This window comes from Salmo salar, unplaced genomic scaffold (genome assembly GCF_905237065.1).
Source record: "Salmo salar unplaced genomic scaffold, Ssal_v3.1, whole genome shotgun sequence".
Classification (NCBI taxonomy): domain Eukaryota; kingdom Metazoa; phylum Chordata; class Actinopteri; order Salmoniformes; family Salmonidae; genus Salmo; species Salmo salar.
In genome coordinates, this window is record NW_025547958.1 from 268043 (window position 1) to 290749 (window position 22707).

General features: G+C 43.5%; 1 protein-coding gene across 15 annotated transcripts in view; it reads right to left on the minus strand.

Moving 5' to 3' along the window:
- The window catches only part of LOC106598467 (butyrophilin subfamily 3 member A2), a 55735-nt gene that overhangs the window by 11879 nt on the left and 21149 nt on the right, over positions 1-22707 (minus strand). For 8 of the 15 annotated variants that reach the window (XR_006763191.1, XM_045711729.1, XM_045711737.1 and 5 more), the window contains exons 6-19: positions 22641-22667; positions 18269-18292; positions 17489-17521; positions 17015-17035; positions 16110-16130; positions 15737-15757; positions 14246-14266; positions 14031-14051; positions 10317-10337; positions 10005-10025; positions 7891-7920; positions 7419-7439; positions 5510-5530; positions 5252-5272 (exon numbers count right to left, since the gene is read on the minus strand). Coding sequence is in view for 14 of the 15 variants with exons in the window: in XM_045711729.1 (XP_045567685.1) it covers positions 5252-5272; positions 5510-5530; positions 7419-7439; positions 7891-7920; positions 10005-10025; positions 10317-10337; positions 14031-14051; positions 14246-14266; positions 15737-15757; positions 16110-16130; positions 17015-17035; positions 17489-17521; positions 18269-18292; positions 22641-22667 (324 nt within the window). In the remaining variant the exon portion in view is untranslated. The remainder of the gene's footprint in view (positions 1-5251; positions 5273-5509; positions 5531-7418; positions 7440-7890; positions 7921-10004; positions 10026-10316; positions 10338-14030; positions 14052-14245; positions 14267-15736; positions 15758-16109; positions 16131-17014; positions 17036-17488; positions 17522-18268; positions 18293-22640; positions 22668-22707) is intronic. The other 7 variants (XM_045711736.1, XM_045711730.1, XM_045711733.1 and 4 more) reach the window with 6 other exon arrangements.

Genomic DNA, 22707 nt, shown 5'->3' on the forward strand with positions numbered 1-22707 from the left:
TCACTCAACTTGTCAAAAATAAATATAGACAGACAGACAGGAACATATACAGACAGACAGGAACATAGACAGACAGACAGGAACATAGACAGACAGACAGGAACATAGACAGAACATGAAGAACTGCCTGGTTCCTCTCTACCCAGTACAGCCAGTAGAGGACTGGTCACCCCTCAGAGCCTGGTTCCTCTCTACCCAGTAAAGCCAGTAGAGGACTGGTCACCCCTCAGAGCCTGGTTCCTCTCTACCCAGTACAGACAGTAGAGGACTGGTCACCCCTCAGAGCCTGGTTCCTCTCTACCCAGTACAGCCAGTAGAGGACTGGTCACCCCTCAGAGCCTGGTTCCTCTCTACCCAGTACAGCCAGTAGAGGACTGGTCACCCCTCAGAGCCTGGTTCCTCTGGTCTACCCAGTACAGCCAGTAGAGGACTGGTCACCCCTCAGAGCCTGGTTCCTCTGGTCTACCAGGTACAGCCAGTAGAGGACTCGTCACCCCTCAGAGCCTGGTTCCTCTGGTCTACCCAGTACAGCCAGTAGAGGACTGGTCACCCCTCAGAGCCTGGTTACTCTCTACCCAGTACAGCCAGTAGAGGACTGGTCACCCCTCAGAGCCTGGTTCCTCTCTACCCAGTACAGCCAGTAGAGGACTGGTCACCCCTCAGAGCCTTGTTCCTCTCTACCCAGTACAGCCAGTAGAGGACTGGTCACCCCTCAGAGCCTGGTTCCTCTGGTCTACCCAGTAGAGGACTGGTCACCCCTCAGAGCCTGGTTCCTGTGGTCTACCCAGTACAGCCAGTAGAGGACTGGTCACCCCTCAGAGCCTGGTTCCTCTCTACCCAGTACAGTCAGTAGAGGACTGGTCACCCCTCAGAGCCTGGTTCCTCTGGTCTACCCAGTAGAGGACTGGTCACCACTCAGAGCCTGGTTCCTCTGGTCTACCCAGTAGAGGACTGGTCACCCCTCAGAGCCTGGTTCCTCTGGTCTACCCAGTACAGCCAGTAGAGGAATGGTCACCCCTCAGAGCCTGGTTCCTCTCTAGGTTTCTTCCTAGGTTCCCTCCTTTCTAGGGAGTTTTTCCTAGCAACTGTGCTTCTACATCTGCATTGCTTGCTGTTTTGGGTTTTAGGCTGGGTTTCTGTACAGCACTTTGCGACAACGGCTGATGTAAAAATGGCTTTATAAATACTTTAGATTGATCGATTGATGCTGGGAGATTAGGCCTGGCTCGCAGTCGGCGTTCCAATTCGTCCCAAAGGTGTTCGATGGGGTTGAGGTCAGGGCTCTGTGCAGGCCAGTCAAGTTCTCCCACACCGATCTCAACAAACCATTTCTGTATGGACCTGGCTTTGTGCACGGGGACATTGTCATACCAAAACAGCGAAGGGCCTTCCCCAAACTGTTGCAACAAAGTTGGAAGCACATAATCGTCTAGAATGTCATTGTATCCTTGTCACATCCTGACCAGTAATAGGGGTTATTTGTTATAATAGTTTGGTCAGGACGTGGCAGGGGGTGTTTGTTTAGTGTGGTTCGGGCTATGTATTTAGGTAGAAGGGTATTTGTTTTATATGGTTCGGGGTGTGTGTGTATGTAGAGGGGTGTTGGATTTATGTGTTCCGGGGTTTTTGGTTTATGTTCTTGTTTTGTATTCTAGGGTTTCTATGTTGTGTATTTCTTTGTTGGCCTGGTGTGGCTCTCAATCAGGAACAGCTGTACATCGTTGTTTCTGATTGAGAGTCATACTTAGGGAGACTGTTTTCCACCTGTCCCTTTGTGGGAGATTGTATTTGCACTGCTGTTTGTTTAGCCTGCAAATCTGTTAGCTGTCATTCTTTTGTTATTGTTTTTTCGTGTTCACTTTATAAATAAAAATATGATGAGCACGCAACCCGCTAAGCCTTGGTCTAATCCCTTCGACACCCGTGACAATCCTGTCATGTTAAGATTTCCCTTCACTGGATCTAAGGGGCCCAATCCATGAAAAACAGCCCCAGACCATTATTCCACCTCCACCAAACTTTACAGTTGGCACTATGCATTGGTGCATGTAGTGTTCTCCTGGCATCCGCCAAATCCAGATTCATCTGGCAGACTGCCAGATGGTGAAGCGTTATTCTATACTCCAGAGAACATATTTCCACTAGTCCAGAGTCCAATGGTGGCGAGCTTTACACCACTCCACCCGATGCTTGGCATTGAGCATGGTGATCTTAGGCTTGTGTGCGTCTGCTCGGCCATGGAAACCCATTTCAAGAAGCTCCAGACAAACAGTTATTGTGTTGACGTTTCATCCAGAGGCAGTTTGGAACTGTATAGTGAGTGTTGCAACCGAGGACAGACGATTTTTAGGCGCTTCAACACTTGGCGGTCCCATTCTGTGAGCTTCTGTGGCCTACCACTAAACTGCTGACACATTTTTGCTCCTAGATGTTTCCACTCCACAATAACAGCACATACAGTTGACCGGGGCAGCTCTAGCGGGGCAGAAACTTGACGAACTGACTTGTTGGAAAGGTGGCATCCTAAGATAGTGCCACGTTGAAAGTCACTGAGCTCTTCAGTAAGGCCATTCTACTGACAATGTTTGTCTATGGAGATTGCATGGCTGTGTGCTTTATTTTATAAACCTGTCAGCAACAGGTGTGGCTGAAATAGAATCCACTAATTTAAAGAGTTGTCTACATACTTTTGTATATATAGTGCAGTTAATCAGTGTAATATATAGTGTACTTAATCAGTGTAATATATAGTGTAGTTAACCAGTGTAATATATAGTGTAATATATAGTGTAGGTAATCAGTGTAATATATAGCGTAGTTAATCAGTGTAATATATAGTGTAATATATAGTGTAGTTAGTCAGTGTAATATATAGTGTAGTTAACCAGTGTAAAATATAGTGTAGTTAATCAGTGTAATATATAGTGTAGTTAACCAGTGTAATATATAGTGTAGTTAATCAGTGTAATATATAGTGTAGTTAAGCAGTGTAATATATAGTGTAGTTAACCAGTGTAATATATAGCGTAGTTAATCAGTGTAATATATAGTGTAGTTAACCAGTGTAATATATAGTGTAGTTAATCAGTGTAATATATAGTGTAGTTAAGCAGTGTAATATATAGTGTAGTTAACCAGTGTAACATATAGCATAGTTAATCAGTGTATTATATAGTGTAGTTAACCAGTGAAATATATAATGTAATATATAGTGTAATATATGGTGTAGGTAAACAGTGTAATATATAGTGTAGTTAAGCAGTGTAATATATATTGTAGTTAACCAGTGTAATATATAGTGTAGTTAACCAGTGTAATATATAGTGTAATATATAGTGTAGTTAATCAGTGTAATATATAGTGTATTGAACCAGTTTAATATATAGTGTAGATAAGCAGTGTAATATATAGTGAGGTTAACCAGTGTAATATATAGTGTAGTTAATCAGTGTAATATATAGTGTAGGTAATCAGTGTAATATATAGTGTAGTTAACCAGTATAATATATAGCGTAGTTAACCAGTGTAATATATAGTGTAGTTAACCAGTGTAATATATAGTGTAGTTAACCAGTGTAATATATAGTGTAGTTAACCAGTGTAATATATAGTGTAGTTAAGCAGTGTAATATATAGTGTAGTTAACCAGTGTAATATATAGTGTAGTTAACCAGTGTAATATATAGTGTAATATATAGTGTAGGTAATCAGTGTAATATATAGCGTAGTTAATCAATGTAATATATAGTGTAATATATAGTGTAGTTAAACAGTGTAATATATAGTGTAGTTAACCAATGTAATATATAGTGTAGTTAATCAGTGTAATATATAGTGTAGTTAAGCAGTGTAATATATAGTGTAGTTAACCAGTGTAATATATAGCGTTGTTAATCAGTGTAATATATAGTGTAGTTAACCAGTGTAACATATAGCAGAGTTAATCAGTGTATTATATAGTGTAGTTAACCAGTGAAATATATAATGTAATATATAGTGTAATATATGGTGTAGGTAAACAGTGTAATATATAGTGTAGTTAAGCAGTGTAATATATAGTGTAGTTAACCAGTGTAATATATAGTGTAATATATAGTGTAGTTAATCAGTGTAATATATAGTGTAGTGAACCAGTTTAATATATAGTGTAGATAAGCAGTGTAATATATAGTGTAGTTAACTAGTGTAGTTAATCAGTGTAATATATAGTGTAGGTAATCAGTGTAATATATAGCGTAGTTAATCAGTGTAATATATAGTGTAATATATAGTGTAGTTAACCAGTGTAATATATAGTGTAGTTAATCAGTGTAATATTTAGTGTAGTTAATCAGTGTAATATGTAGTGTAGTTAACCAGTGTAATATATCGTGTAGTTAACCAGTGTAATATATAGTGTAGTTAACCAGTGTAATTATATAGTGTAGTTAATCAATGTAGTTAATCAGTGTAATATATAGTGTAGTTAATCAGTGTAATATATAGTGTAGTTAATCAGTGTAATATATATTGTAATATATAGTGTAGGTAATCAGTGTAATATATAGTGTTGTTAAGCAGTGTAATATATAGTGTAATATATAGTGTAGTTAATCAGTGTAATATATAGCGTAGTTAATCAGTGTAATATATAGTGTAGTTAACCACTGTAATATATAGTGTAGTATATAGTGTAGTTAATCAGTGTAATATATAGTGTAGTTAATCAGTGTAGTATATAGTGTAGTTAATCAGTGTAATATATAGTGTAGTTAATCAATGTAATATATAGTGTAGTTAACCAGTATAATATATAGTGTAGTTAATCAATGTAATATATAGTGTAGTTAACCAGTGTAATATATAGTGTAGATAATCAGTGTAAAATATATTGTAGTTAATCAGTGTAATATATAGTGTAGTTAACCAGTGTAATATATAGTGTAGTTAATCAGTGTAATATATAGTGTAGTTAACCAGTGTAATATATAGTGTAGTTAAACACTGTAATATATAGTGTAGTTAACCAGTGTAATATATTGTGTAGTTAATCAATGTAGTTAATCAATGTAATATATAGTGTATTTAATCAGTGTAATATATAGTGTAGTTAATGAATGTAATGTATAGTGTAGTTAACCAGTGTAATATATAGTGTAGTTAATCAGTGTAATATATAGTGTAGTTAATCAGTGTAATATATAGTGTAAATACTTTTTAAGGAAAGTGTTTTCACATAAATCAATGAAATGCATGCAGTTGTGCAACTCACCCCTCTCTCTTATGACCTTGTCTGTAAAGAGAGAATATAAAACATGATGTATTATGGGTACTAGAACATGAAGACAGGTACACAGACAGACAGACAGACAGACAGACAGACAGACAGACAGACAGACAGACAGACAGACAGACAGACAGACAGACAGACAGGAACATAGACAGACAGACAGGAACACTGTTTTCAATTAAATTAATGAAATTCATGCATGAAGTTATGGAAGCACACAGACTTTCACACACAACTTACCTTTCTCGTTTCTGAGCTTCTCTGTAGACAGAAAATAAAACATGATGTATTATGGGTACTGGAACATGAAGACAGACTACATCCTCTCTATTCTGACCTCCTCTGTAGTGTAATATATAGTGTAGTTAATCAGTGTAATATATAGTGTAATATATAGTGTAGTTAATCAGTATAATATATAGTGCAATATATAGTGTAGTTAACCAGTGTAATATATAGTGTAGTTAATCAGTGTAATATATAGTGTAGTTAATCAGTGTAATATATAGTGTAGTATATAGTGTAGTTAACCAGTGTAATATATAGTGTAGTTAATCAGTATAATATATAGTGTAGTTAACCAGTGCAATATATAGTGTAGTTAATCAGTGTAATATATAGTGTAGTTAATCAGTGTAATATATAGTGTAATATACAGTGTAGTTAATCAGTATAATATATAGTGTGTTTAACTAGTGTAATATATAGTGTAATATATAGTGTAGTTAATCAGTGTAGTATATAGTGTAGTTAATCAGTGTAATATATAGTGTAATATATAGTGTAGTTAACCAGTGTAATATATAGTGTAGTTAATCAGTATAATATATAGTGTAATATATAGTGTAATATATAGTGTAGTTAATCGGTATAATATATCGTGTAGTTAATCGGTGTAATATATAGTCTAGTTAAACAGTGTAATATATAGTGTAGTTAATCAGTGTAATATATAGTGTAATATATAGTGTAGTTAATCAGTATAATATATAGTGTAATATACAGTGTTATATATAGTGTAGTTAATCGGTGCAATATATAGTGTAATATATAGTGATGTTAATCAGTATAATATATAGTGTAGTTAATCAGTGCAATATATAGTGTAATATATAGTGATGTTAATCAGTATAATATATAGTGTAATATATAGGAACATAGAAAGATGTAGACAGTAAATAAAACATAGACAGATGTAGACAGTACATTAGACATGATGTATTGTGGGTACTAGAACATGAAGACAGACTACATCCTCTCTATTCTGACCTCCTCTGTAGACAGTAGATAAAACATGATGTATTATGGGTACTAGAACATGAAGACAGACTACATCCTCTCTATTCTGACCTCCTCTGTAGACAGTAGATAAAACATGATGTATTATGGGTACTAGAACATGAAGACAGACTACATCCTCTCTATTCTGACCTCCTCTGTAGACAGTAGATAAAACATGATGTATTATGGGTACTAGAACATGAAGACAGACTACATCCTCTCTATTCTGACCTCCTCTGTAGACAGTAGATAAAACATGATGTATTATGGGTACTAGAACATGAAGACAGACTACATCCTCTCTATTCTGACCTCCTCTGTAGACAGTAGATAAAACATGATGTATTATGGGTACTAGGACATGAAGACAGGTACACAGACAGACAGACAGACAGACAGACAGACAGACAGACAGACAGACAGACAGACAGACAGACAGACAGACAGACAGACAGACAGACAGACAGACAGACAGACAGACAGACAGACAGACAGAAAGGAACATGAGCAGACATGAAAATAGACAGACAGACATGAACACAGACAGACAGACAGACAGGAACAGAGACAGCCAGCCAGCAAGCCAGACAGACAGCCAGCCAGCCAGACAGACAGACAGACAGACAGGAACATAGACAGCTAGACAGACAGACAGCTAGACAGACAGACAGACAGACAGACAGACAGACAGAGAGACAGACAGACAGACAGACAGACAGACAGACAGACAGACAGACAGACAGACAGACAGACAGACAGACAGACAGACAGACAGACAGACAGACAGACAGGAACACCGTTTTCACTTAAATTAATGAAATACATGCATGCAGTTGTGGAAGCACACCTACTTTCACACACAACTTACCTTTATCTTTTTTGAGCTTCTCTGAAGACAGAGAAGATAAAACATGATGTATTATGGGTACTAGAACATGAAGACAGACTACATCCTCTCTATTCTGACCTCCTCTGTAGACAGTAGATAAAACATGATGTATTATGGGTACTAGAACATGAAGACAGACTACATCCTCTCTATTCTGACCTCCTCTGTAGACAGTAGATAAAACATGATGTATTATGGGTACTAGAACATGAAGACAGACAACATCCTCTCTATTCTGACCTCCTCTGTAGACAGTAGATAAAACATGATGTATTATGGGTACTAGAACATGAAGACAGACTACACCTCCCTATTCTGACCTCTGTTGACAGAAGATAAAACATGATGTATTATGGGTACTAGAACATAAAGACAGAGAACACATGTCCTCTATGTCCTTTGATAATGTTGAAAATCACATGAATATAGTAAACACAGAGTCAAAACTTACCCAGCTGTCCAGTCTGCTTTTGAAGATCATCTAGGGAGGGAAATATATTAACTCAACTTGTCAAAAATAAATATAGACATACAGACAGTAACATAGACAGAACATCAAGGGCCTGGTTCCTCTAGTCTACCCAGTACAGCCAGTAGAGGACTGGTCACACCTCAGAGCCTGGTTCCTCTGGTCTACCCAGTACAGCCAGTAGAGGACTGGTCACCCCTCAGAGCCTGGTTCCTCTGGTCTACCCAGTACAGCCAGTAGAGGACTGGTCACACCTCAGAGCCTGGTTCCTCTAGTCTACCCAGTACAGCCAGTAGAGGACTGGTCACACCTCAGAGCCTGGTTCCTCTCTACCCAGTACAGTCAGTAGAGGACTGGTGACACCTCAGAGCCTGGTTCCTCTGGTCTGCCCAGTACAGCCAGTAGAGGACTGGTCACCCTTCAGAGCCTGGATCCTCTCTACCAAGTACAGCCAGTAGAGGACTGGTCACCCTTCAGAGCCTGGTTCCTCTGGTCTACCCAGTACAGATAGTAGAGGACTGGTCACCCCTCAGAGCCTGGTTCCTCTCTACCCAGTACAGCCAGTAGAGGACTGGTCACCCTTCAGAGCCTGGATCCTCTCTACCAAGTACAGCCAGTAGAGGACTGGTCACCCTTCAGAGCCTGGTTCCTCTGGTCTACCCAGTACAGCCAGTAGAGGACTGGTCACCCCTCAGAGCCTGGTTCCTCTCTACCTAGTACAGTCAGTAGAGGACTGGTCAATCCTCAGAGCCTGGTTCCTCTCTAGGTTTCTTCCTGGGTTCCTGCCTTTCTAGGGAGTTTTTCCTAGCCACCGTTCTTCTACATCTGCATTGCTTGCTGTTTGGGGTTTTAGGCTGGGTTTCTGTACAGCACTTTGTGACATCGGCTGATGTAAAAAGGGCTTCATAAATACATTTGATTGATCGATTGATGCTGGGCGATTAGGCCTGGCTCGCAGTCGGCATTCCAATTCGTCCCAAAGGTGTTCGATGGGGTTGAGGTCAGGGCTCTGTGCAGGCCAGTCAAGTTCTTCCACACCGATCTCAACAAACCCTTTCTGTATGGACCTGGCTTTGTGCAAGGGGACATTGTCATACTAAAACAGCGAAGGGCCTTCCCAAACTGTTGAAACAAAGTTGTAAGCACATAATCTTCTAGAGTGTCATTGTATCCTGTAATGTTAAGATTTCCCTTCCCTGGAACTAAGGGGCCAGAACCATGAAAAACAGCCCCAGACCATTATTCCACCTCCACCAAACTTTACAGTTGGCACTATGCATTGGGGCAGGTAGTGTTCTCCTGGCATCCGCCAAACCCAGATTCATCTGTCAGACTGCCAGATGGTGAAGCGTGATTCTACACTCCTGAGAACATATTTCCACTAGTCCAGAGTCCAATGGCGGCGAGCTTTACACCACTCCACCTTACACTTGGCATTGAGCATGGTGATCTTAGGCTTGTGTGCGGCTGCTCAGCCATGGAAACCCATTTCATGAAGCTCCAGACAAACAGTTATTGTGTTGACGTTGCATCCAGAGGCAGTTGGGAACTCTGTAGTGAGTGTTGCAACCGAGGACAGACGATTTTTACACCCTTCAACACTTGCCGGTCTCATTCTGTGAGATTCTGTGGCCTACCACTAAACGGCTGACACATTTTTGCTCCTAGATGTTTCCACTCCACAATGACAGCACATACAGTTGACCGGGGCAGCTCTAGCAGGGCAGACACTTTACCAACTGACTTGTTGGAAAGGTGGCATCCTAAGACAGTGCCACGTTGAAAGTCACTGAGCTCTTCAGTAAGGCCATTCTACTGTCAGTGTTTGTCTATGGAGATTGCATGGCTGTGTGCTTGATTTTATACACATGTCAGCAAAGGGTGTGGCTGAAATAGCCAAATACACTAATTTAAATAGTTGTCCACATACTTTTGTATATATAGCATAGTTAATCAGTGTACTATATAGTGTAAATATTTTAAGGCAAGTGTTTTCACTTAAAAAATCATTGAATCATGAGATTCATACAGTATATATTTTTTAAGTTAAGTGCCTTCACTTAAATCAATGAAATACATGCAGTTGTGCAACTCACCCTTCTCTCTTGTGACATCATCTGGAGACAGAGAAGATAAAACATGATGTATTATGGGTACTAGAACAGACAGACAGACAGACAGACAGACAGACAGACAGACAGACAGACAGACAGACAGACAGGAACACAAACAGACAGGAACACAGAGAGACAGAAAGGAACATAGACAGACAGACAGGAACATAGATAGACAGACAGACAGGAACATAGACAGACAGACACAGACACAAAAAGACACACACAGACACACACAGACAAACGTGAACACACACGTTAACACACAGACACACACAGACACACACTACTTACTCAGCAGTCCTTGTAGTCCATCTGGTGTAAAAATTAAATAAAGATAGTGAGATAGTGATAATTAAACACTCATTGAATCATGAGATTTATACACTACATGACCAAAAGTATGTGGACACCTGCTCATTGCACATCTCATTCCAAAATCATGGGCATTAATATGGAGTTGGTCCCCCTTTGCTGCTATAACAGCCTCCACTATTCTGGGAAGGCTTTCCACTAGATGATGGAACATTGCTGTGGGGACTTGCTTCCATTCAGCCACAAGAGCATTAGTGAGGTCTCCCTCTTTCTCTTCTCTCAGAGGACCTGAGGCCTAGGACCATGCCTCAAGACTATCTGGCCTGATGACTCCTTGCTGTCCCCCAGTCCACCTGGTTGTGCTGCTGCTCCAGTTTCAACTGTTCTGCCTGCGGCTATGGAACACTGACCTGTTCACCGGACGTGCTACCTGTCCCAGACCTGCTGTTTTCAACTCTCTAGAGACAGCAGGAGCGGTAGAGATACTCCGAATGATCGGCTATGAAAAGCAAACTGCCATTTACTCCTGAGGTGCTGACCTGTTGCACCTTCTACAACCACTGTGATTATTATTATTTGACCCTGCTGGTCATCTATGAACATTTGAACATCTTGGCCATGTACTGTTATAATCTCCACGTGGCAGAGCCAGAAGAGGACTGGCCACCCCTCAGAGCCTGGTTCCTCTGGTCTACCCAGTACAGCCAGAAGAGGACTGGCCACCCCTCAGAGCCTGGTTCCTCTGGTCTACCCAGTACAGCCAGAAGAGGACTGGCCACCTCTCAGAGCCTGGTTCCTCTCTACCCAGTACAGTCAGTAGAGGACTGGTCACCCCTCAGAGCCTGGTTCCTCTGGTCTACCCAGTACAGCCAGAAGAGGACTGGCCACCCCTCAGAGCCTGGTTCCTCTGGTCTACCCAGTACAGCCAGAAGAGGACTGGCCACCTCTCAGAGCCTGGTTCCTCTCTACCCAGTACAGTCAGTAGAGGACTGGCCACCCCTCATATCCTGGTTCCTCTGGTCTACCCAGTACAGCCAGAAGAGGACTGGCCACCTCTCAGAGCCTGGTTCCTCTCTACCCAGTACAGTCAGTAGAGGACTGGTCACCCCTCAGAGCCTGGTTCCTCTGGTCTACCCAGTACAGCCAGTAGAGGACTGGTCACCCCTCAGAGCCTGGTTCCTCTCTACCCAGTACAGTCAGTAGAGGACTGGTCACCCCTCAGAGCCTGGTTCCTCTCTAGGTTTCTTCCTAGGTTCCCGCCTTTCTAGGGAGTTTTTCCTAGCCACCGTGCTTCTACACCTGCATTGCTTTTTGTTTGGAGATTTAGGTTGGGTTTCTGTACAGCACTTTGTGACATCGGCTGATGTAAAAAGGGATTCATAAATACATTTGATTGATCGATGGATTCTGGGCGATAAGGCCTGGTTCGCAGTCGGCGGTCCAATTCATCCCAAAGGTGTTCGATGGGGTTGAGGTCAGGGCTCTGTGCAGGCCGGACATTGTCATACGAGCTTCAATGCCATACAACTCTCCTTCCGTGGCCTCCAACTGCTCCTAAATACAAGTAAAACTAAATGCATGCTCTTCAACCGATCGCTGCCTGCACTTGCCCGCCTGTCCAGCATCACTTCTCTGGACGGTTCTGACTTAGAATATGTGGACAACTACAAATACCTAGGTGTCTGGTTAGACTGTAAACTCTCCTTCCAGACTCACATCAAACATCTCCAATCCAAAGTTACATCTAGAATTGGCTTCCTATTTCGCAACAAAGCATCCTTCACTCATGCTGCCAAACATACCCTCGTAAAACTGACCATCCTACCAATCCTCGACTTCGGCGATGTCATTTACAAAATAGCATCCAATACCTTACGCAACAAGCTGGATGCAGTCTATCACAGTGCCATCCGTTTTGTCACCAAAGTCCCATATACTACCCACCACTGCGACCTGTACGCTCTCATTGGCTGGCCTTCGCTTCATAATCATCGCCAAACACACTGGCTCCAGGTCAACTACAAGACCCTGCTAGGTAAAGTCCCCCCTTATCTCCGCTCACTGGTCACCATAGCAGCACCCACCTGTAGCACGCGCTTCAGCAGGTATATCTCTCTGGTCACCCCCAAAGCCAATTCCTCCTTTGGCCGTCTCTCCTTCCAGTTCTCTGCCGCCAATGACTGGAACGAACTACAAAAATCTCTGAAACTGCAAACACTTATCTCCCTCACTAGCTTTAAGCACCAGCTGTCAGAGCAGCTCACAGATCACTCCACCTGTACATAGCCCATCTATAATTTATCCCAAACAACTACCTCTTCCCCTACTGTATTTATTTATTTTATTTATTTTGCTCCTTTGCACCCCATTATTTCTATTTCTACTTTGCACTTTCTTCTACAAATCTACCATTCCAGTGTTTTACTTGCTAAATTGTATTTACTCTGCCACCATGGCCTTTTTTGCCTTTACCTCCCTTATCTCACCTCATTTGCTCACATTGTATATAGTCTTATTTTTCTACTGTATTATTGATTGTATGTTGTTTTACTCCATGTGTAACTCTGTGTTGTTGTATATTGTCTAACTGCTTTGCTTTATCTTGGCCAGGTCGCAATTGTAAATGAAAACTTGTTCTCAACTTGCCTACCTGGTTAAATAAAGGTGAAATAAAAAATAAAAAAATAAAATACTAAAATAGCGAAGGGCCTTCCCCAAACTGTTGCCACAAAGTTGGAAGCACAGAATCGTCTAGAATGTCATTGTATCCTGTAAGGTTAAGATTTGCCTTCACTGGAACTAAGGGGCCCGATCCATGAAAAACAGCCCCAGACCATTATTCCACCTCCACCAAACTTTACAGTTGTCACTATGCATTGGGGCAGGTAGTGTTCTCCTGGCATCCGCCAAACCCAGATTCATCTGTCAGACTGCCAGACGGTGAAGCGTGATTCATCACTCCTGCGAACGTATTTCCACTAGTCCAGAGTCCAATGGCGGCGAGCTTTACACCACTCCACCTTACGCTTGACATTGAGCATGGTGATCTTAGGCTTGTGTGCGTCTGCTCGGCCATGGAAACCCATTTCATGAAGCTCCAGACAAACAGTTATTGTGTTGACGTTGCATCCAGAGGCAGTTTGGAACTCTGTAGTGAGTGTTGCAACCGAGGACAGACGATTTTTACACGCTTCAACACTTGGCGGTCCCATTCTGTGAGATTCTGTGGCCTACCACTAAACGGCTGACACATTTTTGCTCCTAGATGTTTCCACTCCACAATAACAGCACTTACACTTGACCGGGGCAGCTCTAGCAGGGCAGAAACTTGACGAACTGACTTGTTGGAAAGGTGGCATCCTAAGACAGTGCCACGTTGAAAGTCACTGAGCTCTTCAGTAAGGCCATTCTACTGACGATGTTTGTCTATGGAGATTGCCTGGCTGTGTGCTTGATTTTATACACATGTCAGCAAATGGTGTGGCTGAAATTGCCAAATACACTAATTTAAATAGTTGTCCACATACTTTTGTATATATAGCGTACTTAATCAGTGTACAATATAGTGTAAATATTTTAAGGCAAGTTTTTTCACTTAAATAATCATTGAATCATGAGATTCATACACTATATATTTTTTAAGTTAAGTGCCTTCACTTAAATCAATGAAATACATGCAGTTGTGCAACTCACCCTTCTCTCTTGTGACATCATCTGGAGACAGAGAAGATAAAACATGATGAATATTGGTACTAGAACAGACAGACAGACAGACAGACAGACAGACAGACAGACAGACAGACAGACAGACAGACAGACAGACAGACAGACAGACAGACAGACAGACAGACAGACAGACAGACAGACAGACAGACAGACAGACAGGAACATAGACACACACTACTTACTCAGCTGTCCTTGTAGTCCATCTGGTGTAAAAATTAAATAAAGATAGTGAGATAGTGATTTTTAAATAATCATTGAATCATGAGAATTATACACTACATGACCAAAAGTATGTGGACACCTGCTATTATCTAACATTAGGTAGAAACACTACATGACCAAAAGTATGTGGACACCTGCTCATTGAACATCTCATTCCAAAATCATGGGCATTAATATGGAGTTGGTCCCCCTTTGCTGCTATAACAGCCTCCTCTCAATGTTGGAACATTGCTGTGGGGACTTGCTTCCACTCAACCACAAGAGCATTCGTAAGGTCAGGTACTGATGTTGGATGATTAGGCCTGGCTCGCAGTCGGCGTTCCAATTCATCCCAAAGGTGTTCGATGGGGTTGAGGTCAGGGCTCTGTGCAGGCCAGTCAAGTTCTTCCATACCGATCTCAACAAACCATTTCTGTATGGACCTCGCTTTGTGCACTGGGACACTGTCATACTAAAACAGCGAAGGGCTTTCCCCAAACTGTTGCAACAAAGTTGGAAGCACAGAATCGTCTAGAATGTCATTGTATCCTGTCATGTTAAGATTTCCCTTCACTGGGAGTAAGGGGCCCGAACCATGAAAAACAGCCCCAGACCATTATTCCACCTCCACCAAACTTTACAGTTGGCACTATGCATTGGGGCAGGTAGTGTTCTCCTGGCATCCTCAAACCCAGATTCATCTGTCGGAATGCCAGATGGTGAAGCGTGATTCATCACTCCAGAGAACGTATTTCCACTAGTCCAGAGTCCAATGGTGGCGAGCTTTACACCACTCCACCTTACACTTGGCATTGAGCATGGTGATCTTAGGCTTGTGTGCGTCTGCTCGGCCATGGAAATCCATTTCATGAAGCTCCAGACAAACAGTTATTGTGTTGACGTTGCATCCAGAGGCAGTTTGGAACTCTGTAGTGAGTGTTGCAACCGAGGACAGATGATTTTTACACGCTTCAACACATGGCGGTCCCATTCTGTGAGATTCTGTGGCCTACCACTAAACGGCTGACACATTTTTGCTCCTAGATGTTTCCACTCCACAATAACAGCACTTACACTTGACCGGGGCAGCTCTAGCAGGGCAGAAACTTGACGAACTGACTTGTTGGAAAGGTGGCATCCTAAGACAGTGCCACATTGAAAGTCACTGAGCTCTTCAGTAAGGCCATTCTACTGACAATGTTTGTCTATGGAGATTGCATGGCTGTGTGCTTGATTTTATACACATGTCAGCAAATGGTGTGGCTGAAATAGCCAAATACACTAATTTAAATAGTTGTCCACATACTTTTGTATATATAGCGTACTTAATCAGTGTACTATATAGTGTAAATATTTTAAGGCAAGTGTTTTCACTTAAAAAATCATTGAATCATGAGATTCATACAGTATATATTTTTTAAGTTAAGTGCCTTCACTTAAATCAATGAAATACATGCAGTTGTGCAACTCACCCTTCTCTCTTGTGACATCATCTGGAGACAGAGAAGATAAAACATGATGAATATTGCTACTAGAACAGACAGACAGACAGACAGACAGACAGACAGACAGACAGACAGACAGACAGACAGACAGACAGACAGACAGACAGACAGACAGACAGACAGAAAGGAACACAGACAGACAGACAGACAGACAGACAGACAGACAGACAGACAGACAGACAGACAGACAGACAGACAGACAGACAGACAGACAGACAGACAGACAGACAGACAGACAGACAGACAGACAGACAGACAGACAGGAACACAGTTTTCACTTACATTAATGAAATACATGCATGCAGGTGTGGAAGCACACAGACTTTCACACACAACTTACCTTTATCTTTACTGAGCATCTCTGTAGACAGAAGATAAAACATGATGTATTATGGGTACTAGAACATGAAGACAGACTACATCCTCTCTATTCTGACCTCCTCTGTAGACAGTAGATAAAACATGATGTATTATGGGTACTAGAACATGAAGACAGACTACATCCTCTCTCTTCTGACTTCCGCTGTAGTGTAATATATAGTGTAGTTAACCAGTGTAATATATAGTGTAGTTAACCAGTGTAGTATATAGTGTAGTTAATCAGTGTAATGTATAGTGCAATTAATATATAGTGCAGTTCACCAGTGTATTATATAGTGTAGTTAATCAGTGTATTATATAGTGTAGTTAACCATTGTAATATATAGTGTAATATATAGTGTAGTTAACCAGTGTATTATATAGTGTAGTTAACCATTGTAATATATAGTGTAATATATAGTGTAGTTAACCAGTCTAATATATAGTGTAGTTAACCAGTGTAATATATAGTGTAGTTAATCAGTGTAATGTATAGTGCAATTAATATATAGTACAGTTAACCAGTGTATTATATAGTGTAGTTAATCAGTGTATTATATAGTTTAGTTAATCAGTGTAATATATAGTGTAATATATAGTGTAGTTAACCTGTGTAATATATAGTGTAGTTAATCAGTGTAATATATAGTGCAGTTAATCAGTGTAATATATATTGTAATATATAGTGTAGTTAATCAGTGTAATATATAGTGTAGTTAATCAGTATAATATATAGTGTAGTTAACCAGTTTAATGAAATAATCATTGAATGATATTTTTTTAAGGAGAAGCTGGAAGCTATAAAAGTCTGTATGTAATCCCATTATATTATTTATATTAGTTTATTCAGAAAAACACCAGGACAGACTTTCACACACAACTCACCAATCTGCTTTTTGGCCGCCACTGTAGACAGAAGACAGAGAAGAAAAAACATGATGTATTATGGGTACTGGAACATGAAGACAGACAACATCCTCTCTATTCTGACCTCCTCTGTAGACAGTAGATAAAACATGATGTATTATGGGTACTAGAACATGAAGACAGACTACATCCTCTCTATTCTGACCTCCTCTGTAGACAGTAGATAAAACATGATGTATTATGGGTACTAGAACATGAAAACAGACTACATCCTCTCTATTCTGACCTCCTCTGTAGACAGTAGATAAAACATGATGTATTATGGGTACTAGAACATGAAGACAGACTACATCCTCTCTATTCTGACCTCCTCTGTAGACAGTAGATAAAACATGATGTGTTATGGGTAATTTCCTCTATTTCCTTTGATAATGTTGGTAATGTTGAAAATTACTTGAATATGAATGTAGTAAACACAGAGACAACACTTACTTAGCTGTTCAGTCAGGTTTTGAACAAAAGAACCTACGGGAGAAATATATTCAGTCAGACAGGAACACAGACAGACAGACAGACAGACAGACAGACAGACAGACAGACAGACAGACAGACAGACAGACAGACAGACAGACAGACAGGAACACAGACAGACAGGAACACAGACAGACAGGAACACAGACAGACAGACAGACAGACAGACAGACAGACAGACAGACAGACAGACAGACAGACAGACAGACAGACAGACAGACAGACAGACAGACAGACAACAACATAGACACACACACAGACACACAGACAGAACCACAGACAGACAGACAGACAGACAGACAGACAGACACACAGACAGAAACCCAGACAGACACAGAGACATAAACATAGACAGACAGACAACAACATAGACACACAGACAGACAGACAGACAGCAACACAGACAGACAGACAGACAGACAGACAGACAGACAGACAGACAGACAGACAGACAGACAGACAGACAGACAGACAGACAGACAGACAGACAGACAGACAGACAGACAGACAGACAGCAACATAGACAGACAGGTAGGAACATAGACAGACAGGTAGGAACATAGACAGACAGGTAGTAACATAGACAGACAGGTAGGAACATAGACAGACAGGTAGGAACATAGACAGACAGGTAGTAACATAGACAGACAGGTAGTAACATAAACAGACAGACAGGAACATATCAGACAGACAGACAGACAGCAACATAGACAGAAAGGAAAATATCAGACAAATACTTACTGGGGGCCTTCCTCTTATTTACATCTGTTAATAAAAAACAGATAATCAGTTACATGTTGACACCTAAAACCATCATGTTATTATCTAACCCTGCTGGTACCTCCTCAGAGCCTGGTTCCCCTCTACCCAGTACAGCCAGTAGAGGACTGGTCACCCCTCAGAGCCTGGTTCCTCTCTACCCAGTACAGCCAGTAGAGGACTGGTCACCCCTCAGAGCCTGGTTCCCCTCTACCCAGTACAGCCAGTAGAGGACTGGTCACCCCTCAGAGCCTGGTTCCTCTCTACCCAGTACAGCCAGTAGAGGACTGGTCACCACTCAGAGCCTGGTTCCTCTCTACCCAGTACAGCCAGTAGAGGACTGGTCACCCCTCAGAGCCTGGTTCCTCTCTACCCAGTACAGCCAGTAGAGGACTGGTCACCCCTCAGAGCCTGGTTCCTCTGGTCTACCCAGTACAGCCAGTAGAGGACTGGTCACCCCTCAGAGCCTGGTTCCTCTGGTCTACCCAGTACAGCCAGTAGAGGACTGGTCACCCCTCAGAGCCTGGTTCCTCTGGTCTACCCAGTACAGCCAGTAGAGGACTGGTCACCCATCAGAGCCTGGTTCCCCTCTACCCAGTACAGCCAGTAGAGGACTGGTCACCCCTCAGAGCCTGGTTCCTCTCTACCCAGTACAGCCAGTAGAGGACTGGTCACCCCTCAGAGCCTGGTTCCTCTGGTCTACCCAGTACAGCCAGTAGAGGACTGGTCACCCCTCAAAGCCTGGTTCCTCTCTACCCAGTACAGCCAGTAGAGGACTGGTCACCCCTCAGAGCCTGGTTCCTCTGGTCTACCCAGTACAGCCAGTAGAGGACTGGTCACCCATCAGAGCCTGGTTCCCCTCTACCCAGTACAGCCAGTAGAGGACTGGTCACCCCTCAGAGCCTGGTTCCTCTCTACCCAGTACAGTCAGTAGAGGACTGGTCACCCCTCAGAGCCTGGTTCCTCTCTACCCAGTACAGCCAGTAGAGGACTGGTCACCCCTCAGAGCCTGGTTCCTCTGGTCTACCCAGTACAGCCAGTAGAGGACTGGTCACCCCTCAGAGCCTGGTTCCTCTCTACCCAGTACAGCCAGTAGAGGACTGGTCACCCCTCAGAGCCTGGTTCCTCTCTACCCAGTACAGCCAGTAGAGGACTGGTCACCCCTCAGAGCCTGGTTCCTCTGGTCTACCCAGTACAGCCAGTAGAGGACTGGTCACCCCTCAGAGCCTGGATCCTCTGGTCTACCCAGTACAGTCAGTAGAGGACTGGTCACCCCTCATAGCCTGGTTCCTCTCTACCCAGTACAGCCAGTAGAGGACTGGTCACCCCTCAGAGCCTGGATCCTCTGGTCTACCCAGTACAGCCAGTAGAGGACTGGTCACCCCTCAGAGCCTGGTTCCTCTCTACCCAGTACAGCCAGTAGAGGACTGGTCACCCCTCAGAGCCTGGTTCCTCTGTCCTACCCAGTACAGCCAGTAGAGGACTGGTCACCACTCAGAGCCTGGTTCCTCTCTACCCAGTACAGCCAGTAGAGGACTGGTCACCCCTCAGAGCCTGGTTCCTCTCTACCCAGTACAGCCAGTAGAGGACTGGTCACCCCTCAGAGCCTGGTTCCTCTGGTCTACCCAGTACAGCCAGTAGAGGACTGGTCACCCCTCAGAGCCTGGTTCCTCTGGTCTACCCAGTACAGCCAGTAGAGGACTGGTCACCCCTCAGAGCCTGGTTCCTCTGGTCTACCCAGTACAGCCAGTAGAGGACTGGTCACCCATCAGAGCCTGGTTCCCCTCTACCCAGTACAGCCAGTAGAGGACTGGTCACCCCTCAGAGCCTGGTTCCTCTCTACCCAGTACAGCCAGTAGAGGACTGGTCACCCCTCAGAGCCTGGTTCCTCTGGTCTACCCAGTACAGCCAGTAGAGGACTGGTCACCCCTCAAAGCCTGGTTCCTCTCTACCCAGTACAGCCAGTAGAGGACTGGTCACCCCTCAGAGCCTGGTTCCTCTGGTCTACCCAGTACAGCCAGTAGAGGACTGGTCACCCATCAGAGCCTGGTTCCCCTCTACCCAGTACAGCCAGTAGAGGACTGGTCACCCCTCAGAGCCTGGTTCCTCTCTACCCAGTACAGTCAGTAGAGGACTGGTCACCCCTCAGAGCCTGGTTCCTCTCTACCCAGTACAGCCAGTAGAGGACTGGTCACCCCTCAGAGCCTGGTTCCTCTGGTCTACCCAGTACAGCCAGTAGAGGACTGGTCACCCCTCAGAGCCTGGTTCCTCTCTACCCAGTACAGCCAGTAGAGGACTGGTCACCCCTCAGAGCCTGGTTCCTCTCTACCCAGTACAGCCAGTAGAGGACTGGTCACCCCTCAGAGCCTGGTTCCTCTGGTCTACCCAGTACAGCCAGTAGAGGACTGGTCACCCCTCAGAGCCTGGATCCTCTGGTCTACCCAGTACAGTCAGTAGAGGACTGGTCACCCCTCATAGCCTGGTTCCTCTCTACCCAGTACAGCCAGTAGAGGACTGGTCACCCCTCAGAGCCTGGATCCTCTGGTCTACCCAGTACAGCCAGTAGAGGACTGGTCACCCCTCAGAGCCTGGTTCCTCTCTACCCAGTACAGCCAGTAGAGGACTGGTCACCCCTCAGAGCCTGGTTCCTCTGTCCTACCCAGTACAGTCAGTAGAGGACTGGTCACCCCTCAGAGCCTGGTTCCTCTCTACCCAGTACAGCCAGTAGAGGACTGGTCACCCCTCAGAGCCTGGTTCCTCTGGTCTACCCAGTACAGCCAGTAGAGGACTGGTCACCCCTCAGAGCCTGGTTCCTCTCTACCCAGTACAGCCAGTAGAGGACTGGTCACCCCTCAGAGCCTGGTTCCTCTCTACCCAGTACAGCCAGTAGAGGACTGGTCACCCCTCAGAGCCTGGTTCCTCTGGTCTACCCAGTACAGCCAGTAGAGGACTGGTCACCCCTCAGAGCCTGGATCCTCTGGTCTACCCAGTACAGTCAGTAGAGGACTGGTCACCCCTCATAGCCTGGTTCCTCTCTACCCAGTACAGCCAGTAGAGGACTGGTCACCCCTCAGAGCCTGGATCCTCTGGTCTACCCAGTACAGCCAGTAGAGGACTGGTCACCCCTCAGAGCCTGGTTCCTCTCTACCCAGTACAGCCAGTAGAGGACTGGTCACCCCTCAGAGCCTGGTTCCTCTGTCCTACCCAGTACAGTCAGTAGAGGACTGGTCACTCCTCAGAGCCTGGTTCCTCTGTCCTACCCAGAACAGCCAGTAGAGGACTGGTCGCCCCTCAGAACCTGGTTCCTCTGGTCTACCCAGTACAGTCAGTAGAGGACTGGTCACCCCTCAGAGCCTGGTTCCTCTGGTCTACCCAGTACAGCCAGTAGAGGACTGGTCACCCCTCAGAGCCTGGTTCCTCTCTACCCAGTACAGTCAGTAGAGGACTGGTCACCCCTCAGAGCCTGGTTCCTCTCTACCCAGTACAGCCAGTAGAGGACTGGTCACCCCTCAGAGCCTGGTTCCTCTGGTCTACCCAGTATAGCCAGTAGAGGACTGGTCACCCCTCAGAGCCTGGTTCCTCTGGTCTACCCAGTACAGTGATATGTAACCAGAGGTAGAGAGGTTCTTACCCAGGTCTCTGACAAGTTCAATGTCGATGACAAGAGAGGACATTACTAGTCAGGTTAGATGTAGAGTTATATACTGTAGAACAAGAGGACATTACTAGTCAGGTTAGATGTAGAGTTATATACTGTAGAACAAGAGGACATTACTAGTCAGGTTAGATGTAGAGTTATATACTGTAGAACAAGAGGACATTACTAGTCAGGTTAGATGTAGAGTTATATACTGTAGAACAAGAGGACATTACTAGTCAGGTTAGATGTAGAGTTATATACTGTAGAACAAGAGGACATTACTAGTCAGGTTAGATGTAGAGTTATATACTGTAGAACAAGAGGACATTACTAGTCAGGTTAGATGTAGAGTTATATACTGTAGAACAAGAGGACATTACTAGTCAGGTTAGATGTAGAGTTATATACTGTAGAACAAGAGGACATTACTAGTCAGGTTAGATGTAGAGTTATATACTGTAGAACAAGAGGACATTACTAGTCAGGTTAGATGTAGAGTTATATACTGTAGAACAAGAGGACATTACTAGTCAGGTTAGATGTAGAGTTATATACTGTAGAACAAGACAAAACTATGAGGTCTGTGATTAACAGTTGACCCATCAGTATTATAGTAATAAACTATGAGGTCTGTGATTAACAGTTGACCCATCAGTATTATAGTAATAATCATAATCTCTATATGTGAAACTCCAACAAGACAACAGCCCTTACCTTCCAATAGTTCTGTACTCTGAATCTCTGTGGACAACAGAAAACAAATGTATAAAAGCATTACAAT